Source organism: Balaenoptera musculus, chromosome 7 (assembly GCF_009873245.2).
Source record: "Balaenoptera musculus isolate JJ_BM4_2016_0621 chromosome 7, mBalMus1.pri.v3, whole genome shotgun sequence".
Taxonomy (NCBI): Eukaryota; Metazoa; Chordata; class Mammalia; order Artiodactyla; family Balaenopteridae; genus Balaenoptera; species Balaenoptera musculus.
The window spans coordinates 86,347,447-86,369,013 of record NC_045791.1 but is presented as its reverse complement, the minus strand read 5'-3'; the positions used below and the strand labels follow the sequence as shown (position 1 = coordinate 86,369,013).

General features: G+C 39.2%; 1 protein-coding gene across 6 annotated transcripts in view; it reads right to left on the bottom strand.

Annotated features, from left to right (window-relative positions):
- The window catches only part of UNC80 (unc-80 homolog, NALCN channel complex subunit), a 239,477-nt gene that overhangs the window by 81,953 nt on the left and 135,957 nt on the right, over positions 1 to 21,567 (bottom strand). For all 6 annotated transcript variants that reach the window (XM_036858465.1, XM_036858466.1, XM_036858469.1 and 3 more), the window contains exons 28-30: positions 15,975 to 16,175; positions 8,588 to 8,695; positions 7,205 to 7,343 (exon numbers count right to left, since the gene is read on the bottom strand). In XM_036858465.1, coding sequence (XP_036714360.1) covers positions 7,205 to 7,343; positions 8,588 to 8,695; positions 15,975 to 16,175 — 448 coding nt within the window. The remainder of the gene's footprint in view (positions 1 to 7,204; positions 7,344 to 8,587; positions 8,696 to 15,974; positions 16,176 to 21,567) is intronic.

Sequence of the window (21,567 nt, the reverse complement as noted above, 5' to 3'; positions counted from 1 at the left end):
CTTCTCTCCTATTGATCTTGGCCAAGCCTCTTAACTTCTTAACCTTTGTTTCTCTATTGGTAAAATATCAATGACGAGGATGAGGATGAGGATGCTGCTGATAGCTGCCTCCAAATTTGTTGTTAGAATAAAATAATGTATGAGAAAGTGCCTTGTGACATGAAAAGTACTACAGAATTCTAAAGAATATTTTATTTTTTAGAGGCAATGTGGTATATGGAAAGGGCAGCTATTTGTAGTCAAAAGATCTGGGTTTGATTTCCTGGCTCTGCTAATTCTGAGCTGTGTGCACTTGGTTAAAAGTCCTTTCAACCCCAAGACGGGAATAAAGACACAGACCTACTAGAGAATGGACTTGAGGGTATGGGGAGGGGGAAGGGTAAGATGTGACAAAGTGAGAGAGTGGCATGGACATATATACACTACCAAACGTAAAATAGATAGCTAGTGGGAAGCAGCCGCATAGCACAGGGAGATCAGCTCGGTGGTTTGTGACCACCTAGAGGGGTGGGATAGGGAGGATGGGAGGGAGATGCAAGAGGGAAGAGATATGGGAACATATGTATATGTATAACTGATTCACTTTGTTATACAGCAGAAACTAACACACCATTGTAAAGCAATTATACTCCAATAAAGATGTTAAAAAAAAAAAGAAGTCCTTTCAACCTTCTGAGTTGGATTTTGCTCATTTATAAAATCATTGTCATGAGGATCAAGTAAGATAGTGTGTATGATATAGTTCTATAACAAATGTGAGCTACTGTCATCAGTAGCTTTTGATAATCTGTTTCTTAATCCTACCACCTCCTTAAATTTCCAATTTTTCTCCTTTCTTTACTTTTCTTTAAAGTGTACTGTCTCAATTTTTAAACACCATCGTCACTCTCTAAGTCATTGCAGTTGGAGTTCTACCTCAATCTCTTTACTGAAATTAGTTTTCTTGTAATGCTCACTAATCAGCAGATCCAGTGGTACTTTTACAGCATTTCTTTTCTTTCAGTTTTTAACACTTTCATAACAATCTCCTTGAAAAGGATCTTCCTCTACTTCCATGGTTTGAGATTACTTAAGTTCTACTTTTCTGGTCATTTTTCTGGGTTTTGCTGGTCAGCTCTTCTTCCTGTCCTTTGAAGGTAGAGAAGGCCAATGGCTTAGTGTTCATTCCTCAGCCCTCTCCTCTATACCAAGAAATCATCCTCCCCCGGAATCATTTCTCCCCTGGAAATCATCCTCTCTCATTGCTTCAGCTGCCACGTATATCAAGTTTTCCCAAGTTTCTCTCTAGCTATGGCGTTTCTCATTAGCTTTCGTGTCATATCACCACTGATATGTCTCCTCGTCATCTAAAAATCACTGTTTCTAAAACCAAGCCACTCCACTCATTAAACTGCCACATTAAACTTGGTAATAATTCAACACTATATACAACATTACTCTTTGGCTCAGAACCCCTTAGTGGTTTCCCACAGTTCAGTGGAAAGTCCACACTCCTAACCCTGTTGTTCAAGGTCTGTTACAACGTGAGACCTGCTCACTTGCCTAATATTACAGACTAGCAACCTCTTTACAAAAACCACCCCAGTCTCAATTCCTCCTCAGGCTTTCCAAATAAACCCAGTGCATTTCCACACCCCATGTGGCTTTGCATACACCATTTCCTCTTCCTTCTAGCTTTTCTTAAAGCTCAGTCCCCCTGTTCATAACTTCCATGAAAATGTCCATGGCTGTCCCATATTTAGGGAGCATGCCCTTCTGAGAAATACTTGGTAGAGAAGCAAAAATCTGAGACTTAATGTGAACAAAGATATTTTACAAAGACATTTGATGCAGCATAGTATAAAAAAGCAAAAGACAAGAATCAACTAAAATTTCCAGGTTAAATAAATTATGTTATATCCATTCATTCAATGGAATATTTGGTAGCCATTAAAAAGAACAGGTAAACTTATAGTCTGATGTTAAAAATGGTCTCCTAGAGAGAACTCCTAACCACTTCTTGTTTGGCATTTCTCAATTCAAATTGATTTTTGTTCAAATTTTTAATATGCCTCAGTTTACCTTTTAACAGTCCTGGTGTCAGAAGAGGGAACCAAAGGAGACCTCCCCAACAGCCCACAGGAGCAGTGAGCAACCCGGCATAGGTATCTGTTGAGACCTTGAGCTTGCTGCTTTCTCGCTGCCTCTGGAGGTCATGGGTAAGTCCCTCTCAAATCCTAGCACTGAAGTTTTTGTGTTATGAGCTTGCAGGCTTTATCTGAGACTTTCTTTTTCATGCTGGGTCCAGAAACTGGCTGGAGTTGGAATGAGTCAGACTTAAAAACCAGACTGGGCTCAGGAATGGACTGGTTCCAATTTAGAAACCAGACTGGATCCAGGGTCAGACTGGGTCTGACTTAAAACTGGACTGAGTCTCTAGTGTGAGGTCTCAGGTGAACAGAATTTTTTTTTTTTTTTTAAGGCTGAACAAGTAGGTTAACTATACCAAAGATAATCTCGAATTACACTGGCCACAGTGGAGAACTTTAAACCATCTTAGATAAGCCTATCCATTTATGAGTTATCCTAGAGGAAAAAGTATTTCAGCCAGGCGCTGACTATTAAGGGCAGAGGGAAAATTATTTTTCCTCCTTTACAGTTACTGGTGACCAGGATGAGACCCACTGGAATGCCTCCCTCACTCTGGAGCCTGCAGACATCATCCCGGGAAAACTGGCAGAGACCAGCGAAGAGTAAGAATGTTTACTAACGTCAGCTCCCCCAGATGTCTACCTGTGGTGCCTGGTTGAGAGAAGAAGGTAAAATTTCACATGGCCGCTTCCTTTCCAAATTACCACAAAAAAAAAAAAGGTTATTGATCCTTTCTCTCCCAGGGACAGCTATTGCTTTCTTGTCCATCTCATTTTTTGTCCTGAGAACTTAGCTTGGCAATCATCAGGTTGGGGAACTCAAAAATATAGCCAGGCAGAAATGTGGGTTACATTCCTTTTGTGGCGAGGGTCCTACCATAGCCAGCTCTCAGGGGAATTGTCCAAGTCCTTCTTTCTTTTGGCTATCTTTGGGAGTGGCTCTGGATGTTGTGCTCATGGGGTAGTTCAATATGGCCAGGAATATTTACTGCTTGTCTCGCTCAAACCTGACAAGATATTTGAAAAAAAAAATTTTTTTTTAATTAGCTCTATAGTCAGAAGTTGACCAAATTGGAAGCTGATATTCAGAGCCTGATAGGAACTATTTTTTAGGCCTTCTCCCCTAACCTAAAATAAAACTATGTACCCAGAGGGAAAGATAAACATCCTGAAGCCATTGTAGAAGGATTTACTGAAGCATTCCAAAGACACACAGCCCTAGAACGCAGGAATCTTTTGATTTCCATCTTAGAGCTCTTCTCCCTGATATAAAGAAGTAAACTGAGAGTAATGTAGTTGGATGGTTGGGTCAGCATCTTGATATTCAGGTTGCAACCCAATCTTTCAAGGAATTAAAAACAACTGTCTAACATACTAAGTCTTTATAAGAACAGAAATGTGGCTCTAGAAACAACTCAAAGCCCACCTATCGTTTTTACCTATCCCCAAATTTCCCCTATTTATCTCAAAAGGCTTGCAGATATTGTTAAAAAAAAAATCTGGATTTAGGAAACAAAAGCCTTTCTTGGAGAAATTTATATCTTTTCTCTGTGCCTTTGAGATACAAACGTTCTACCTGGTCTTCTCTAGGAACCCAAAGCCATCTCTGGAAATGTAAACTTCAGGGAAGTAATTCTTATCAGAAAAAGAAGGGAGCTGTTTTGGAAATTATGTGAATGAAAAATCTTAAAAGTCTTTTCCACAAATATTAGTAAAAGTTTTAGCTATCTGAGCAGGTAACCTTAACTTATTTTATCTGCCAGAAACACAATTTAGATCCAACTGTTCTTTTATAAACTAGTCAGTTTTGCATTATCATACCTGTCTCATGGCTAAAATTTTAAAACTAAAGCTATAAGATCTCTGCATCTGTCTGTATGTTTATGTATATCTCTGTTCGTATGTTGTAGATGTGTGATATTTTTCTACCTTTGGATGGTATTGCCAAAATTAATGTGTAAAGAGCTCTATTAATTGGCTTAAAGACAAACAAGCATTTACATAAATCAAGTATACTCTCAGAAATACAGAAACTAACCAAAATTTTTTTCAAGTTCATTTGATCTAGGATAATCTTCAGTAAATAAAAGGTGGTTTAAGTTTGTTGGTTTAATCAAAATAGGCATGTCTTTAGAGTTATTAGCATTAAATATAATACTTTTATCCTACCTAGGTTTACTAAAAGTCAAATAAACTCATGTTATAGAATTTGTCAGCAAGAAAAATAACTTAAAATGATGGTTATCTGTTTAATGTCTCATGAAATTTTCATGAATATTCTAAACATAATTGTTAAGAACAAATACATTAAATAGATGTAAATAAAAGTTTACTTTTTAAAAAAGTAAAAAGTTTATAAATAAATTTTTCAACATTATGCTTTATGGTATGTCTACTTAAAAATAGTTTCTAAAACCTTTTTTGGTAACTTGAAACCTTAAAGTTATGCTGAGATAAGTTAAATGATGGATATTCATTGAATATCTAGATCATTTCCAAATAAGATACTATACTGAAACAATTACTGAACATAGCTTTATCTACTTTTGGCTTCCTTTACAGAGGCACTAGAGATATTTGGGTTTATTACTAAACACGTTTTGTGCCACAATGAAAAATTTACTGAGAAAGAATATACTTCCAGAAATCGTGAAATGTATTTATAAATTTGCCAACCCACAGAATGGTAGTATAACAGACACTCCACAATTGCTTACATCTTAGTTTCACTAGGAAAAAACGGTTCTAAGTATTAAGAATTCTAATCAATATATACAATTAAAACTACTTAGAAAACTTCATGGAATTGAACCTTGGGTCCACATCCCTCAGTTAAAAAGGGCTTCTCCAGGGGCTTCCCTGGTGGCACAGTGGTTGAGAATCTGCCTGCCAATGCAGGGGACACGGGTTCGAGCCCCGGTCTGGGAAGATCCCACATGCCGCGGAGCAACTAGGCCCGTGAGCCACAACTGCTGAGCCTGCGCGTCTGGAGCCTGTGCTCCGCAACGGGAGAGGCCGCGACAGTGAGAGGCCCGCGCACCGCGATGAAGAGTGGCCCCCGCTCGCCGCAACTACAGAAAGCCCTCACACAGAAACGAAGACCCAACACAGCCAAAAATAAATAAATAAATTAATTAATTAAAAAAAAAAGGGCTTCTCCAAACTCTTGGAACTGCATACCAGCTGGAGACCTAAAATTAAAATCGACTAAGGAGGTCCTTACCCAGAGGCAGATGGCATCTTGTGGTAGACAGCTGTCTCCCAAGATTGCAGATCAAGGTCTTTAACACCAATATGAATTGTTTATTCCTTCTGCCTTTTCACTACTTGCTTTTTTTCTCCGTTAATGCATAGGAAGATAATGCTCCTTAACTCTGGCAACTGCTGATGAATCTACTGCTAAGGCCGTAGCTGAACAACCAAATTCCCAAGATTTTCTTGCTAAGGTAAATTTAGATAATAGAATTGCTTTAGATTAGTTATTGGCTGAACATGTGCCATAGCAAATGTCTCCTGCAGCGCCTTGATCAATATCTCTAGTATTGTAGCAAATACAGAAAATTAACAAACAAGCCACTTGGTTAAACAGGTACATCCTTTGAGTTATTTGATACCAGCTAGTTTGGTTCACTGGGGCCCTGGCTAAGGGGTACACTTCAGTCTCTTGATATTATCCTCCTAATAGTTATCACTGTAGTCTCTGTGGTGTGCTATATTCTCTCAAAGGTCTTAAATGCATGTTCACAGCCATCAGCAGTACATTAGCTGGTCTTACTGTTCTTGGAGAAACAGAAACAAGATGAACAAGGAGATGAACAGCAGAACAATTCTTCCACGGACATGACATCATAACCTATGAGTTTCACAATGAGACAAGAGAAACTTAACTCTGATGGTGACAAAGAGTGGCATTAATACTAAATTTTTGGTCAATTTTTCACATACGGGAGGATGACCAAAAGGGGGGAATTGTTAAGTTGTTTTAAAAGGAGACCATTAGACTGAGGTGGCTCTAATGTCATGGCAGCTTACATAAGCAAACCAAAATCTATGCCTGTAAACACCTCAAGGTTACAAATCAAAATGCTAAGGATAACCAATCACAAACAGCCAACTAGGCTTTATGCTACAGACAATCAATAATTGCCTTTCTTTGCTTCTGCCTTTTCTCTATAAAAGTCTCTCCCTGAGCTACTCTTGGTGGAGTGCTCCTAACCACTTCTAGCTTGGCACTGCCTGATTGGAATCAATTTTCGCTCAAGTAAACTCTTAAAAAAGTCTCCTAGATAAAAATGAAAAATGAAAAATGCAGAAGTCTTTATGGTATGTCCTATTTGTGTGAAAAAGGAAACATAATATATACATACATAGGTATATATATATATATATATATATATATATATATATATATGCATAGTTTACCCTAGAGATTTCCTGGGAAATTTAAAAATTGTCACCTCTGAGAAAGAGGACTGGGAGTCATGGGAAAGAGGGTGATACTTTTAAACTTCATACACTTTTCTATTATTTGAATTTTAACCATGAGCATTTTCAATTAAAATAACTATAAAATAAAGGAATATGCACAAAAAGTGGAAAACGATGGAGAATCCAGATTTTACCTCTACCATTTGTTAGCTATGTGGCTTTGGACACGTCACTTAAATTTCACAAATTTATTTTGATACTGTGATTTGAACACAGACTATCACTCACATAAGATTTAATAAAATTAATGATGGTCGTTCATGGTCAATCTGGGAAATCACAACGCACAAAAAGAATTTTATCTTTTGTGAAATATAGTGAAAATGTAGGTTCTGGGGGAAATCATTCTCTATAATTTGGTAACATCTTGGGAGAGACATGCTGCCCTTGTGCAAACTCTACAGTGACATGAAAAGGGTGCACACAGAACCTAGGCCTGTTTCCGTTCAGTGCACACCTCTGTCTAGAGGTCCAGCTATTGCTAGCAATCTGACCTAAGGGTGAAAATGGAATGAATGTGCCTCTCTCTTGTTTAAACGCTGGGATGAGTGGCAGCAGGACCAGGGTCCCAGGTGGTCTTTCTTTACCTGCTGCCCCCGCCATGTGCTCATCCATGCTGAGCAGGAGCTCCCAGGCAGCTGGCTGGATGTCTCCATACATCTCCTCCGTCAGAATTGGTGCTGCCTTGATTAGCAGAGATAAGGGAGCAGGCGACAGGCTCATTACCTGGGAAAAGATGGAAATGATGTTGTAAAATCTTTGAAGACACTGATTGTTGTACTCCTCTAGAGTGTTAAGTGTCACTTCCCCTCTCTCTGCTTTCCTTAAATGACCTTAAAATACGTTCTAAAGTGGGAGCGTATTTATTGGCATGATGTATAATAAGCTTTATACCCTATTAGTTGATGTATAATTACCCCCAAATCGTATTAATTTTATAATACTTTCACCACAAAAACTAATTTGCAACCACCTAGGGAATAAACTGTAGAATAAGTATAGCTCTGTGAGAAAGAAGGACTCCAGCTAATATATCTTTGTGTTTAAAGTCCTGGTGGACTTTCATAGCATCTTATCTTCCTTCCTGTTAGAAGCTGATTTCCACTGGAAACTGTGATCAGCCTCTAATTTATAAAGGAGTTCCATTCAGAAAGTTAGTTTTCTAAGCCAGTGAACTTGGATGGCATTTTCCCTTCAAAACATTATATACTGTGGTTATTGCTCCAGGTTAGCCAACAAAATCCCATTTAATCCATTATTTCAAATAATTTTGGTGATAAGTGTAGGTTTGGGGCAAGTCTAGGTCTTCAACCATCACTTAAAACACTTTCTAGAAAAACATGAAACTTTTTTTTCTCTTCCCCTGGGAAATGTATTATGATTTAGAGTTTAGGGTGTAATAACAATATAACCGTATCAAGCACTGGATAAGTACGTAAATTTACTATCTTTTTTAATCCATGCAATAATTCTTTGAGATGGGTCTAGTGTTAAAATCCCCATTTTAGAGATTAGGCAACTAAAACTGAGAAAAATTAAGTTAACTTGCCCAAGGTCCCAGAGCCAGAGCAGCAGGTATAGGATTTGAACCCCGACTGTCTCATTCCAAGACCTGTGAGCATCGTTCCCACCTGTGAGCATTGGTGGGAAGCTGGCTCCATTGGAGTGGAGAGAATGGGAAGAGGCACGGCTCCAGCCAAGCTCCCCAAGCCTTGTCTCTATGGAAGTTGGCTGTCCAGCAAGAAGGGATTTTTCCTTGCATACTTGGTAGCACTCTTGCTCACCAAATTAGAGGGGCCTTTCTGCCAACACTGTGCCAGTTGGCACATTGTATGTCCCAAACATTAGCAAACAGGATATCTGGAGTTCCCTCCTTATTACTGCTCCGCGAACATTTCTTTTTTTTTTTTTTAATTTATTTTTTATTTTTTATTTTTTTCCGCGAACATTTCTGATCCATGCATCAATACCTGTAGTCTGATGTATTTCAGCATTCCAGAGTCCTTTTTCCCCTCTAGGTTGGCATCTGAAACTCTCTTTTTCAGAGAAGGCGTCCTCAGGCATGATTTATCTGAGCACTGGAAAGAACAGAAGATAGGTGGCGAAGAGGGTTGTGTTCTCTCAAAACCCAACAGTGCTGCTTTCCTCCAAATTCTCCAAACAACCAACTGCTTCTAATGCAACAGATGATTTCAGTAAGGACTTTTTATGGGCCTGCACTTTCTGAAAGTGATAAAAGTAGTTAATTTTGTCATGAAAAGATAGCTTAGGGGTATTTAGCCACAAACTCCTCTTTTACCACTGAGGAGACCAGGACCCAGAGAGGTGGAGTAGCTTGACCAAATTGCAGAGCTGGTTATTAGTAGAATTAGTAGAAAGGACAGGATCTCCTGATTTCCATTTCAGGGCTAATTATATTCCACCAAGCTGTGAAAAACACAAATCTTTTTAAATATTGCCAGTTAAAAGTCACTCTCTCTAATAATCCCTTTAAAGGGTTGAATGTTACAAGTTGATTATTTGGAAGAGAAGATGTTTCACAGAGGAGTGTTAGGAAGTGAAAGATAAAAGACTCATCAACGAAGTACGAGTTCATAGCATCCATCATCCAGGTAAAGTGTTGTTTTTTTGTTTTTTTAAAAAAAACATACTTGTCTATTGGAGGCAGCAGCTCTTCTTTCAAATTGTCCCCTCAACCAGGGTCCAGAATAGGCCTGACATCTGCATACACACGGAGGAGACATTTTCTTCCCCTGACTCTCTAAGTGCCAAGGAATGGAGTGGACAGAGCAGCTGGGAGAATGATTGCTCCAGTGGTGGCAGGCCCTTGTTTATTTATCCTGAGTCCTGATGCCTCCATTTTTGCACTCCAGGCTGTGCAAACAGGGAAACCATCCCTTTGCACAGTATAAATGCTCATTTGTTTTTCCAGTGACATGTCAATGAAACACTCTCTCCCTCAGTGCCAAGGGAAAACAACTGAACTCCTTAAGAATTTCTGAACAGAGCTTCACAGTGTTATAGATGGAGATATTTTGAAAGAAAAAGCAAATCTAAAAAGTACATGCATGTTCCAAGAAAGTCTTTCAAAACTCTGACAAAAAGACCCAAGACAATGCATCTGTTATGTGACCGGTATGGAATGAACTTTTAAATGAGTCTACTTGGAAGCAGATGAATCAGAGCTCTTGCTGTGTTTTCTAAAGATTAAAAAAAAAAAAAAAAAAAAGCGGAGGCACATACTTGGGAACACATATCATTTAGGGAGAGAAATCCTGCTTGGGAATAAATATCATCCGGGGAGAGAAATCCTGCAATGCTTTTTTCCCCCCCTGTGAATGTAAAAGCAAAATATAGCATAAATATCATGCCTATTTTATATAATTTGAAAGCTTCTAAAATCATAAATGGCAATCATCTTCCATATAAATATAGGGGTGTATCTGACTTTGTAAAAAATCAAGGTATTTAAAAAGTGGCATCTTTCTGCTTTTATTCTTTCTATTTATAAAAAAACAAAATGTAAATTGCAGAATACCTGGAAAATACAAAAAAACTATGAAGAAGAAAATAAAAATCCTTATAATCTTCAACTCATTATTTGGTTCCTTTCAGTCTTCTGTCCCCCTGTGCATCTTAGCAAAGCTGTGATGATGCTATATATGTGGTACACAGTCTTAAACATTTCATTTCACTGTGATTTTATGATGAATATCCCCCAGGTCGTTAGAGTTATTTTTAAATTGATTTTTAAATTTTTAAAATATTTTATTGCTTCCTCCTTTGGCTGGACATTTTATCTTTTCAGGGTTACCTTTGAACAATACTTTTGATTAATTTATAGGAATTTTAAGCAAGCAGATACAGAAAAATACTCAGAGGAAAAAGGACAAACATTTATGTCTGTTTCTCACACTCTGTGAAATGTAGGCTTCCGTTTAATCCTGTCTGCTGGGGACAGAAGGTATAAGTCAAGCTTCTCAAATATCAAATATTTAATATCCTGGCATGTTCCTTAAGAAGCCTGGTGTGTTCTGCTGGCTTCAAGATTATTAGGATGTTTGTTTTAGTGGAAAGGGAAGGGAATTGGAAAGGCTTTTACACTAGGGTGATGGGTTAGGAACTCTTCTTGAGTGATTTGTTCAGGCCTGAAAACAGGTATTAAAGATGGGTACACGTGTGATGGGCACTTGGGTACCCTATGTGAGGTCCCTAAAGTCCTCTACTGGTGTGACGCTGACTCAGACTAACAACATTATCATCAGTTGCTTTTTTCTATGGTAACGTGGTGTAAAACTTAGCTAGAAGAGAGTAAGAAAATGGATGGAGTAGGAGACTGGTTCTGAAGGCATTTATTGGTTATTAGTGGTTCCTGAAGAGTTAGAAATTTCACTGGACTGTGAGATGTAGGTGGTGGTTGGAAACACACATCAAGCAGGGACTGCAAAGAAAACCAAAACTAGTAACCCAAGACTGAAGGACAGAATTCATCACTAATAGAGGATGTCATTCATTGTTGAGTCGATCTACCAGAGGCAGCTATGGTCAGTGGGAGGACGTTATACAGTCCCAAGAGCTGGCAGGGATACTGGGACATGCTTGCTATGGGATGGTGTAGAACTTGGACTACTGTAATTTTCTTCTATGTATATATCTTGGACATATTCATTATAATTGGCTCCCTCTTTCTTGTCCTCATCCTGACCACTACGGATAAAATCTCTAGTGCAAAACCAACCCTTTAACTGTCCAGGGAATTATCACTTGTGGTGTTTGGATCAGAAAGAGGAGGGGTTGGTCCCATCAAATTCCTGTCCTAGGGAATTAGGGGACTGAGTCTGATTCATTTAGTGATGGTTACTGGGGCTGAGAAATGATGATGCAACCTTGAGACTTCAGTCTAAGTACAAGATGAATAAAGCAGGGGTTGCTGGTCAGGGGACAGAGATGAGTCAGCAGACAGAGATGATGCAGAAAGAAGCAGAGATGAGAGACTCTGTCCACCCTGAGATGGACAGCAGCTTTGATCTCATTCCTTTGAGGTTTGATTGTGTTTCCCACCTGTCCTTGGTTTCATGAGATTCTGCTATATCCTTTGAAGAAACTAATTATTTGAACAAATCTCAATATGTTTCTATTCCTTACAGCAAAATATTGTTGACAACGGAGGCATAATACGTAATTAGTTTTAAGTAAAAATTTTACTTATTCATTTAATAATTCAAGTATGTTTATTAAGAATTAACCATATGCCAGGAACAGGGCTAACTTCTGAGGATATGCTGAGGAGCAAAACCCCCATGATACTGGCCCTTCTGGAGAGTCTATCTTACCAGGAGAGACAGCTAGCAAACAAATGAAAATTCAAGATAAGTAGAAAAGGAAATACATGTCATAAATGATGATAACACTGTGGAAATAATGAGGTATTTAAAGTTTGGGAAAATTGGAGTCAGCCTACTGGGTTCTTTGGGAAAGGGATTGCCTCATGTTTCTGGAAAGAAACATGCCAATAGAAGTATAGTATTTCCCCAGAGGTAACCCAGACCCTTTGTGTCTCATACATCTTTGACATAGGAGTTATGTATGTCATAGTGAAGAGTAATTCCGACCAATGAAATCAAGGCCTAGGGCTTGGTCCTGGCCTCACAGCTGTGTTTTCCACAGCTTTAGAAAAATATTAGTCCTGCAGGAAATCAGGTGGCCTCTTGCCATTTACACTGGCTTCACAAAATTTATGGACACTATGCCCTTTCTTTTTTTGGGCACATATAACCTTTTATTTACCTCTCCTTTTTGGCTGAAAGGAAAAAATGTTTTATCCACCCATTTCCATCAGCAAGCACTAATTGCACATTACTATGTTCAGAACATAGCATTAGACAAGGTACAGATATACAGGAAAAATCAAAGAATTCTTTGGTGAATTCACCTTTTGGTGAAGGTGATATATATAGTGATAGCTTATCTAAACCTCTCAAATTTGGAAGTGCACTAAAACAGACGAACAGAATGTACAGTGAGTCTCTGAGCACTGAAATGTAGATTAGCAGATTGATCAGAGTTAGATGGGTTACAAAATGTACTAGCTGCCACAAATATATTCTGCCATAAAAACCAATTAAAAAGGAAACACGAATGAAATACCAATTGCTCATAAGTTTCGATTTAAATCAGAATCACTGCTTTTATTCTTGATTTATTGCCTACTCTGTTTTCATTTGGGCTCTGAAAATGTGGGCATTGTTCATTTATGTGACAGATTCAGAACAGGCAAATGGAAACATCATGAGAGAATAAAAAAGAAGCTTGAACAGGAGGCTGGCATTTTGGAAATAAAATGTTTATCACAGAAGACTCAATACATCTTTTCAGCTCTCCACCTGCATGACTAATTTAAATGTGTTAGGGTTAGGGAACACTTATACTCTTGCTTTACTTTCCCTTTCCCTTTCAAAAATGTAAGCAACATGTAAGGTTGGTAATGTTTTCTGCTGCTTCAGGCCAGTGTCCTGGATGGGCCAGAGGTGGAAGGCACTCATGAAACACCATAGAACTCTATAGCCCACTCACTCATTCAATATTATAGTCCCTCTGCCATAGTGAGGTACTCTGTTAGGTATCACACAGGATACAAAATGTGCAAGACTGCCTCAGTTCTCAAGAAGCTTTATAATTAAGTGAGAAGAGAAATAGGGATGTAAGTAGCCCCGCTTTGCAGGCAGAGCAATCTTAAAAACCTCTCAGTGCTTGTCACTATTCACAGGATAAAGACTAAAATCCTTCCCAAGGCCTCAGAGGCTCAACCTGGTCTGCTCTCTACCTGCTTGTGCAGCCTCATCAGGCACCACGGTCCTCCGTGCTCCAGCCATCATCCTTGGTTCAAAGTCTTATTCATAAGATCTCTCAGCACAGAGTGTTTCTCCTTCATTGTGCTTATTGTTGTTGCAATTTTACATCAACTTGGGATGTTTATTTGATTAATTTCTGTCTCTAAACTAGACTGTGTGCATCTTACAAGGGTAGGGCCATATCTCTTTGGCCATTATTATACCCAACACAGTATGGACTCAGCATGGTCCAGAATCTCTTTAAAATTTGTTGAATAGATGCATGGATGGATGGATCAATGAATGAATGAATAGTTGAATGAAGGATGTGAAAAGCACAAGTAAACCATCATTGTAGTTTAGAGGAAGAAGGAATAGAAAATGTCATTAATCATCCACCTGCAGTATGCCCTGTGGTAAATGCTAGGGAGATCAGAAAAGAAGGAGGTGGCACTTGAGTTGGATCTTGAAGGATGTTTGGGTTCAGCCATGTATAGATTACAGGTGAAGATACAGCTGGAGCAAAGGTATGGAAGTAAGAAATCTCAGCGTGTGTATGGTGAACAATGAACATTAGGTTGGCGTGTTTTTACAATTTTCAACATATATGGTTTTCTTCTAAAGCTAAGGGAGTTTTTATATGAAGGAGAACTTACCTAAATAAAAATAGGTTTTCTTTGTATGTAGTGTCATTTATGTTTGAGATACATGTATGTACATACATACATGTATCTCAAACATAAATGCATGTCTATGTACATGCATGCACATACAAACATATATACACATACATATTTTTCTTTTTATGTCATCATTTAGCAGTTCATGTAGTTTCCCCACCTGATTTCCCCTCAGAATTTGTGTAGTTTGAATACCAGGAGATGCAAGAGAGTCTAGTTGAAAAAGCCCTGACTTTGAAATTCCATGTTTATAAATTAAAGTCTAGCTGTTCTAGATGTGAACTGTGGACAATCCCATCTTTCTGAACCTCAACATTTTCATCTGTAAAATGTGATGAAGAGTATCTCCTGCACAAGATTTGCAAGAATCAAAAAGTACTTTGTCAATGATGTATACCTACCTTATACTCTCATACATATGCTTTGAAAAAAATACTAAAAGGTCATATTCCAGAAGGCAAATTAGCACACTTATGATATGCATGAGATACATATTTTTTTTCTTTAGGATCTCTTTAGGAGCTCTTGTATTAGCTAAAATTTCTTCCATACACCCATATTGCTTTCATAATTCAAAAAATCATAATTAAATAAATCCCTTTTGTGAGTGCTAAAGCATTACAGATTGATATACAACTCAACTGTGCATTTTTTGTTATTGCTTATATTCTCTAGCTTGATTTGTATTTCATTGCCATCCTCCCACCCCACCAAACCTGGTTCACAAACTCTTTAGTATCAACAGAAATATCCTCTACTCCTGCTTAATTATTTTTTATTTCTCCAAGAATATCTGGCCTCATATTGTGCCAACAGCAGGTGCACAATGAATGCTCATTGAAATGAATAGGGATTATATAAAAATCTCTTGGCAAATCCACTTGTGAGAAGCAGCTGCAGGGGCGGCCAGCAGCACGCGGTGGAGCATCTTGGCCATCACGCCTGTTCAGGGGCAGTTGGGTAACTCGGGGCTTCCCTAGCAGAAGCACGGCAGCCCTGGTTACTGTCTTCATCTTCTGCCAGCTCAGCTGTTCAGTTTTCAGGAAAGTGCAGCAGAATGCTTAGAAAGTGTAATAGTTTCTTGAAGAAGTTTCCTTTAGTCTGATTTGACTCTATTATTTATCAGTGAACAGTTGGGCTATTTATTGCTTATTTCTTAAGCTCTAACTGTATCATTTCCTATTACTGCTGTATCAAATCACTAGAATCTTCCTGGCAAAAAAATAACACAAATTTATCTTAACAGTTCTCTAGGTCAGAAGTCTAAAATGAATTGGCAGGGCTGTGTTCCTTCTGGAGGCTCTAGGGAATCATCCATTTCCTTGCCCTTTCCAGCTTCTAGAGGCTGCCTGGACTCACTGCCCTGCATCATTCTGACCTCTGCTTCTGTCATCACATCTCCATCTCTACCTCTGACTATGTTCAGCCCACTTGGCTAACCCAGGATAATCTCCCCATTATAAGATTCTTAACTTACTCACATAGGCAAAATCCCTTTTGCCAGGTGAGGTAGCATATTCACAGGTTCCAAGGATTAGAAATCGGACATCTTTGGGGGGACATTGTTCTTCCTACCACAGCAACCTACTTATCACCAGTGCCTCTTTGAGTTCATATTTATTTGTAGAAATAAGCCTGGGAAAAGAGTTGGGCCCATGTTTGCTCATGGACATGAAGACAAAGCACTTGTCTTTTTTGTACCCATCTTCTAATTTTGCTCGAAATCACACAGATCTGTGGCCTGTTTATGCAACTGCAGTGGGTTGAAGTTTACATTTCCAGAGAAAAGACTGTTAGGACATCATTTTCCCTATCATTGGTATATTATCATGTGATCATTCGCTCACCTCCTTCTGCTTCTTGCCCCGGAGAGCCACGTTGCTGACGCTGCTGCTCTCTCGGAGGGAGTCCACGGAGTCTCCGTAGAGCAGCTTAATGGCCCTGACAAGCCGGGCACAGGAGCGGCTGTGGTGCAGGTAGCAGTGAGGGTGGCAGTAGTCAACGTGGGTGCAGATGAAGCTTTGCTGATTGCACAGCAAGATCATGACCTGGAACACAGACATCACTGAAGCTCAACCAGGCAACCAGGGTACAGACCAACAGTGAACAACGATGTCGGGTGGAAGATGAAAAGTCAGAATGTCAACTTTCCTTAATGGGTCTTAAAATCACAATAATTCCACAGAGAATAATAATTCCCACAAGAGAACAGTTACAAGCCTTCACGTACTTGGCTTCTTTTGCTCCCTGGATTCACACTTGATAGGAAGTTCTTTTTGAAATAATACAAGGTTAAGTGCTCTTCAAAAATTTAAACAATTATCGGGGAGTGTCTGATTCCCAAATATTTTCAAATGAAGATTCTGAAATTAAAATGTATTATTTTTTCAGCTCTTATGTTGTAGAAGGAGCCAGGAGAAGAGCAGAAACTAATGAGAAGTTCCATCCCAAAGGATTTGGCTGGCCTTTGACAGCTGTGGGATGTCTTTAACTCCAGCCCACCTACATGGAACTTGAAAACATTTCTGCATCTTCCACCCTGGCCTCTAACATTCAACTGGGCCTTGAAACCCACTGTAGCACTTCATTTCCCTTTTTACAAACTAATTTGTTTTCAGCTTTTGGGCTATTCTAGCTCTTCACTTGTGGCTTGATCTGGCTCAAATCCTCATATCTTCTAGACTTCCCAAGTAGGATTCCAGAAAATAACTCAGTTGATTTAAATGATATGGTTATTTTAAGAAAAGAAATGAAGGCCCTTGAGATGATAACTTCTTAAGTTGCCTTCCTAAAAAGGCAGTAGCATTCCTAGAGCTTCAAGTTTAGTCAAATCTGCACAGAGTAATCTTCTGAATGATTCTATCCTTCATGAAACTAGTTCCCACCCCAACACCTAACCTGTGCGAGACCACGTGCCATACTGGATGGAGAACATAAAGTAAGTCTACACAGATAAGACCAATCGAACCTCTAGGCAGGGCTGCCATGCATTTCCTTAGGAATGAGAGGCCCTGCTTAATCTGACACAAATGTAAATAACAATAACAATGCACCCCTCTCAAACTCAGCTAACAATACCTCATACTCTTCAAAGTTTTCAAAATAAAAAAATAGGTGTTGTCTGAACAGAATATCCAGATCTCTCTCAAGATTCATTGAAGATCCCTGATATTCCTGTTTATACTAACATGAGTCAGGGCACAAATAAGAACTGTAAAGCTTCCCTTGTTATTCTTTAATCTGGCCAAAAAATGGTTCTTTGACTAATAAAACTGACAAACTTCTAGCAAGACTGATCAAAAAAAGAGAAAGAAAAGATAAAACCTACCAATATCAGAAATGATAAAGGCACATTACTGTAGATCTCACGAAATTTAAGATGATCTTAAGAAAATATTATAGAGCGTCTCCCCACAACTAGGGCACCTACCGCCCACTGGTAGGGGATGCTGACGCCCAAAGAGACAGGAGGAACCCCCAAGTGAACCGGTAGGACATGGTGGGACAGAGGCGGGGAGGAGAAGTGGAGGCCAGACAGGATAGGCGTCCCTGAGGCCAGGGAGATCAGGAGAGGCAGACAGGAGGGGCCCTCCAGGAGGAGTGGGAGAGGAGCGGAGGGTGACTGCTCCACGCACTTGGGCCTGGGGAACCTGCTGAGCTCCCAGGCCAGTCCTCTGCCCTTCAAGGCCCCCTCCAGGCCACATGGGTCCTTGGGGGCATAGGAGGGAGGCTGGGGAGATCAGGAGAGGCAGGCAGGAGGGGTCCTCTGGGAGGAGCAGGAGAGGAGAGGAGGGCGTTTACCCCACCCACTCGAGCCCAGAAAGCCTGCTGGGCTCCCAGGTGAGGTCCCCCGCCCTCTGAGAATGGGGTGGGGGGCATGCCCAGCCCCTTCTCTTCCTTGAGCCTGAGCACCACCCCCCACAGCTCCCAGGGCCTTTTCCAGCCCTGTGGGTCCTAAATAGGCCCGGCCCCCAACCCAAACCTCACCCTTACTTAGGCCCCACCCTCCACAGCCAAGGCCTTTTCCTCATTTTTTCTTTTTTTTTCTTTTTTCTTTTCTTTTTTGTTTTTCTCTTTTCCCTCCTCCTCTTTCTTACTATTGTGGTACTGTTGTACCTTCTGGTTGTTGATTCATCTATATTTTTATTTCTATATTCTTTCTAACATATCTGTTAGTTTCCTAGTCTAATTTTATTTTTTACTTTGTAATGGTTCTTTTTTTATTTTTTCTTGCCACCCCACATGGCTTGTGGGATCTTGGTTCACAAGCCGGGGGTTGTGCTGAAGCTCCTGCTGTGGCAGCTCTGAGTCTGAACCACTGGACTAACAGAGAACCTCATACCCCAGGGAATATTCATCAGAGTGAGGTCTCATGGAGGTCTTCATCTCAGCACCAAGACCCAGCTCTACCCAACAGCCTACAAACTCCGGTGCCCAACCAGTAAGACAGGAAGACAATCCCACTCATAAAAAAAAAAAAAAAAGAGATGGCAAAAAAATATGTCACAGGTGAAGGAACAATGTAAAAACCTGCAAGACCAAGTAAATGAAGAGGAAATAGGCAATCTACCTGAAAAAGAGTTCAGAGTAATGATAGTAAATATGATCCAGAATCTTGGAAAGAGAAGGGAAGCACACATTGAGAAAATGCAAATGTTTAACAAAGATCTAGAGGAACTAAAGAACAAACAAACAGAGATGAACAACACAATAACTGAAATGAAAAATACACTAGAAGGAATCAATAACAGAATAAGTGAGGCAGAAGAACGAATAAATGAGCTGGAAGACAAAAAGGTAGAAATAACCACCAAGGAGGAGAATAAAGAAAAAAGTATGAAAAGAATTGAAGACAACCTCAGAGACCTCTGGGATAACACTAAATGCACCAATATTTGAATTACAGGGGTCCCAGAAGAAGAGAAAAAGAAAGCATCTGAGAAAATATTTGAAGAGATTAGAGTAGAAAACTTCCCTAACATGGGAAAGGAAATAGTCACCCAAGTCCAGGAAGCACAGGGAGTCCCATACAGGATAAACCCTAGGAAAAACACACCAAGACACATAGTAATCAAACTAACAAAAATTAAATTCAAACTAAAAATATTAAAAGCAGCAAGGGAAAAACAAATATAACATATAAAGGAAACCCCATAAAGTTATCAATTGATTTTTCAGCAGAAACTCTGCAGGCCAGAAGGGAGTGGCCAGATATACTTAAAGTGATGAAAGAAAAAAACCTACAACCAAGATCACTCTACCCAGCAAGGATCTCATTCAGATTTGATGGAGAAATCAAAAGCTTTTCAGACAAGCAAAACCTAAGAGAATTCATCACCACCAAACCAGCTTTACAACAAACGCTAAAGAAACTTCTCTAGGTGGGAAACACATGAGAAGAAAAAGACCCACAATAACAAACCCAAAACAATTAAGAAAATGGTAATAGGAACATACATGTTGATAATAACCTTGAATGTAAATGGATTAAATGCCCCAACCAAAAGACACAGACTGGCTGAATGGATAAAAAACAAGACCCAGATATATGCTGTCTACAACAGATTCACTTCAGACCTAGGGACATATACAGACTGAAAGTGAAGGGATGGAAAAAGATATTCCATGCAAATGGAAGACAAAAGAAAGCTGGAGGAGCAATACTCATATCAGATAAAATAGACTTTAAAATAAAGACTATTACAAGAGACAAAGAAGGACACTACATAATGATCGAAGGATCAATCCAAGAAGAAGATATAACAATTATAAATGTTTATGCACCCAGCATAGGAGCACCTCAATACATAAGGCAAATGCTAACAACCATGAAAGGAGAAATCGACAGTAACACAATAATAGTGGGGACTTTAACATGCCACTTACATGAATGGACAGATCATCCAAACAGAAAATAAATAAGGAAACACAATCTTTAAATGACACAATAGACCAGATAGATTTAATTGATATTTATAGAACATTCTACCCCAAAGAGGCAGAATACAATTTCTGCTCAGGTGCACATGTAACATTCTCCCAGATAGATCACATCTTGGGTCACAAATCAAGCCTTGGAAAATTTAAGAAAACTGAAATCATATCAAGCATCTTTTTGGACCACAATGCTATGATATTGGAAATCAATTACAGGAAAAAAACTGTACAAAACACAAATACAGGAGGCTAAACAGTGCACTACTAAATAACCAAGAGATCACTGAAGAAATCAAAGAAATAAAAAAATACATAGAAACAAATGACAATGAAAACACGACAATCCCAAATCTATGGGACGAAGCAAAGGCTGTTCTAATAGGGAAGTTTATAGCAATTCAATCTCACCTCAAGAAACAAGGAAAATCTCAAATAAAAAATCTAATCCTACACTTAAAACAACTAGAGAAAGAAGAACAAAAAACCCCAAAGTCAGTAGAAGGAAAGAAAGCATAAAAATCAGAGCAGAGGGCTTCCCTGGTGGCACAGCAGTTGAGAATCTGCCTACCAATGCAGGGGACACGGGTTCGAGCCCTGGTCTGGGAAGATCCCACATGCCGCGGAGCAACTAGGCCCGTGAGCCACAACTATTGAGCCTGCACGTCTGGAGCTTGTGCTCCGCAACAAGAGAGGCCGCGACAGTGAGAGGCCTGCGCACCACGATGAAGAGTGGCCCCCACTTGCCACAACTACAGAAAGCCCTCGCACAGAAACGAAGACCCAACACAGCCAAAAATAAATATAAATAAATAAAAATTAAAAAAAAAATCAGAGCAGAAATAAATGAAACAGAAACAAAGAAAACAATAGCAAAGGTCAATAAAACTAAAAGCTGGTTCATTGAGAAGAAACAAAATTGATAAACTCTTTGCCAGACTCATCGAGAAAAAAAGGGAGAGGATGCAAATCAATAAAATTAGAAGCGAAAAAGGAGAAATCACACCTGACACCACAGAAATACAAAGGATTATAAGAGACTACTACACATAACTATATGAAAATAAAATGGACAACCACGAAGAAATGGACAAATTCTTGGAAAGGTACAGTCTTCCCAGACTGAACAGGAAGAATTAGAAAATATAAACAGACCTATCACAGTAATGAAATCGAAACTGTAATTAAAAATCTTCCAACAAACAAAAGTCCAGGATCAGGTGGCTTCACAGGTGAATTCTACCAAACATTTAGAGAAGAGCTAACACCTATCCTTCTCAAACTCTTCCAAAAAATTGCAGAGGGAGAAACACTCCCAAATTCATTCTACGAAGGAACCATCACCCTGATACAAAAACCAGAAAAAGATATCACAAAAAAAGAAAATTATAGACAAATATCACTGATGAACATAATGCAAAAATCCTGAACAAAATACTAGCTAACAAAATCCAGCAACACATTAAAAGGATCATACACCATGATCTAATGGGATTTATCCCAGGG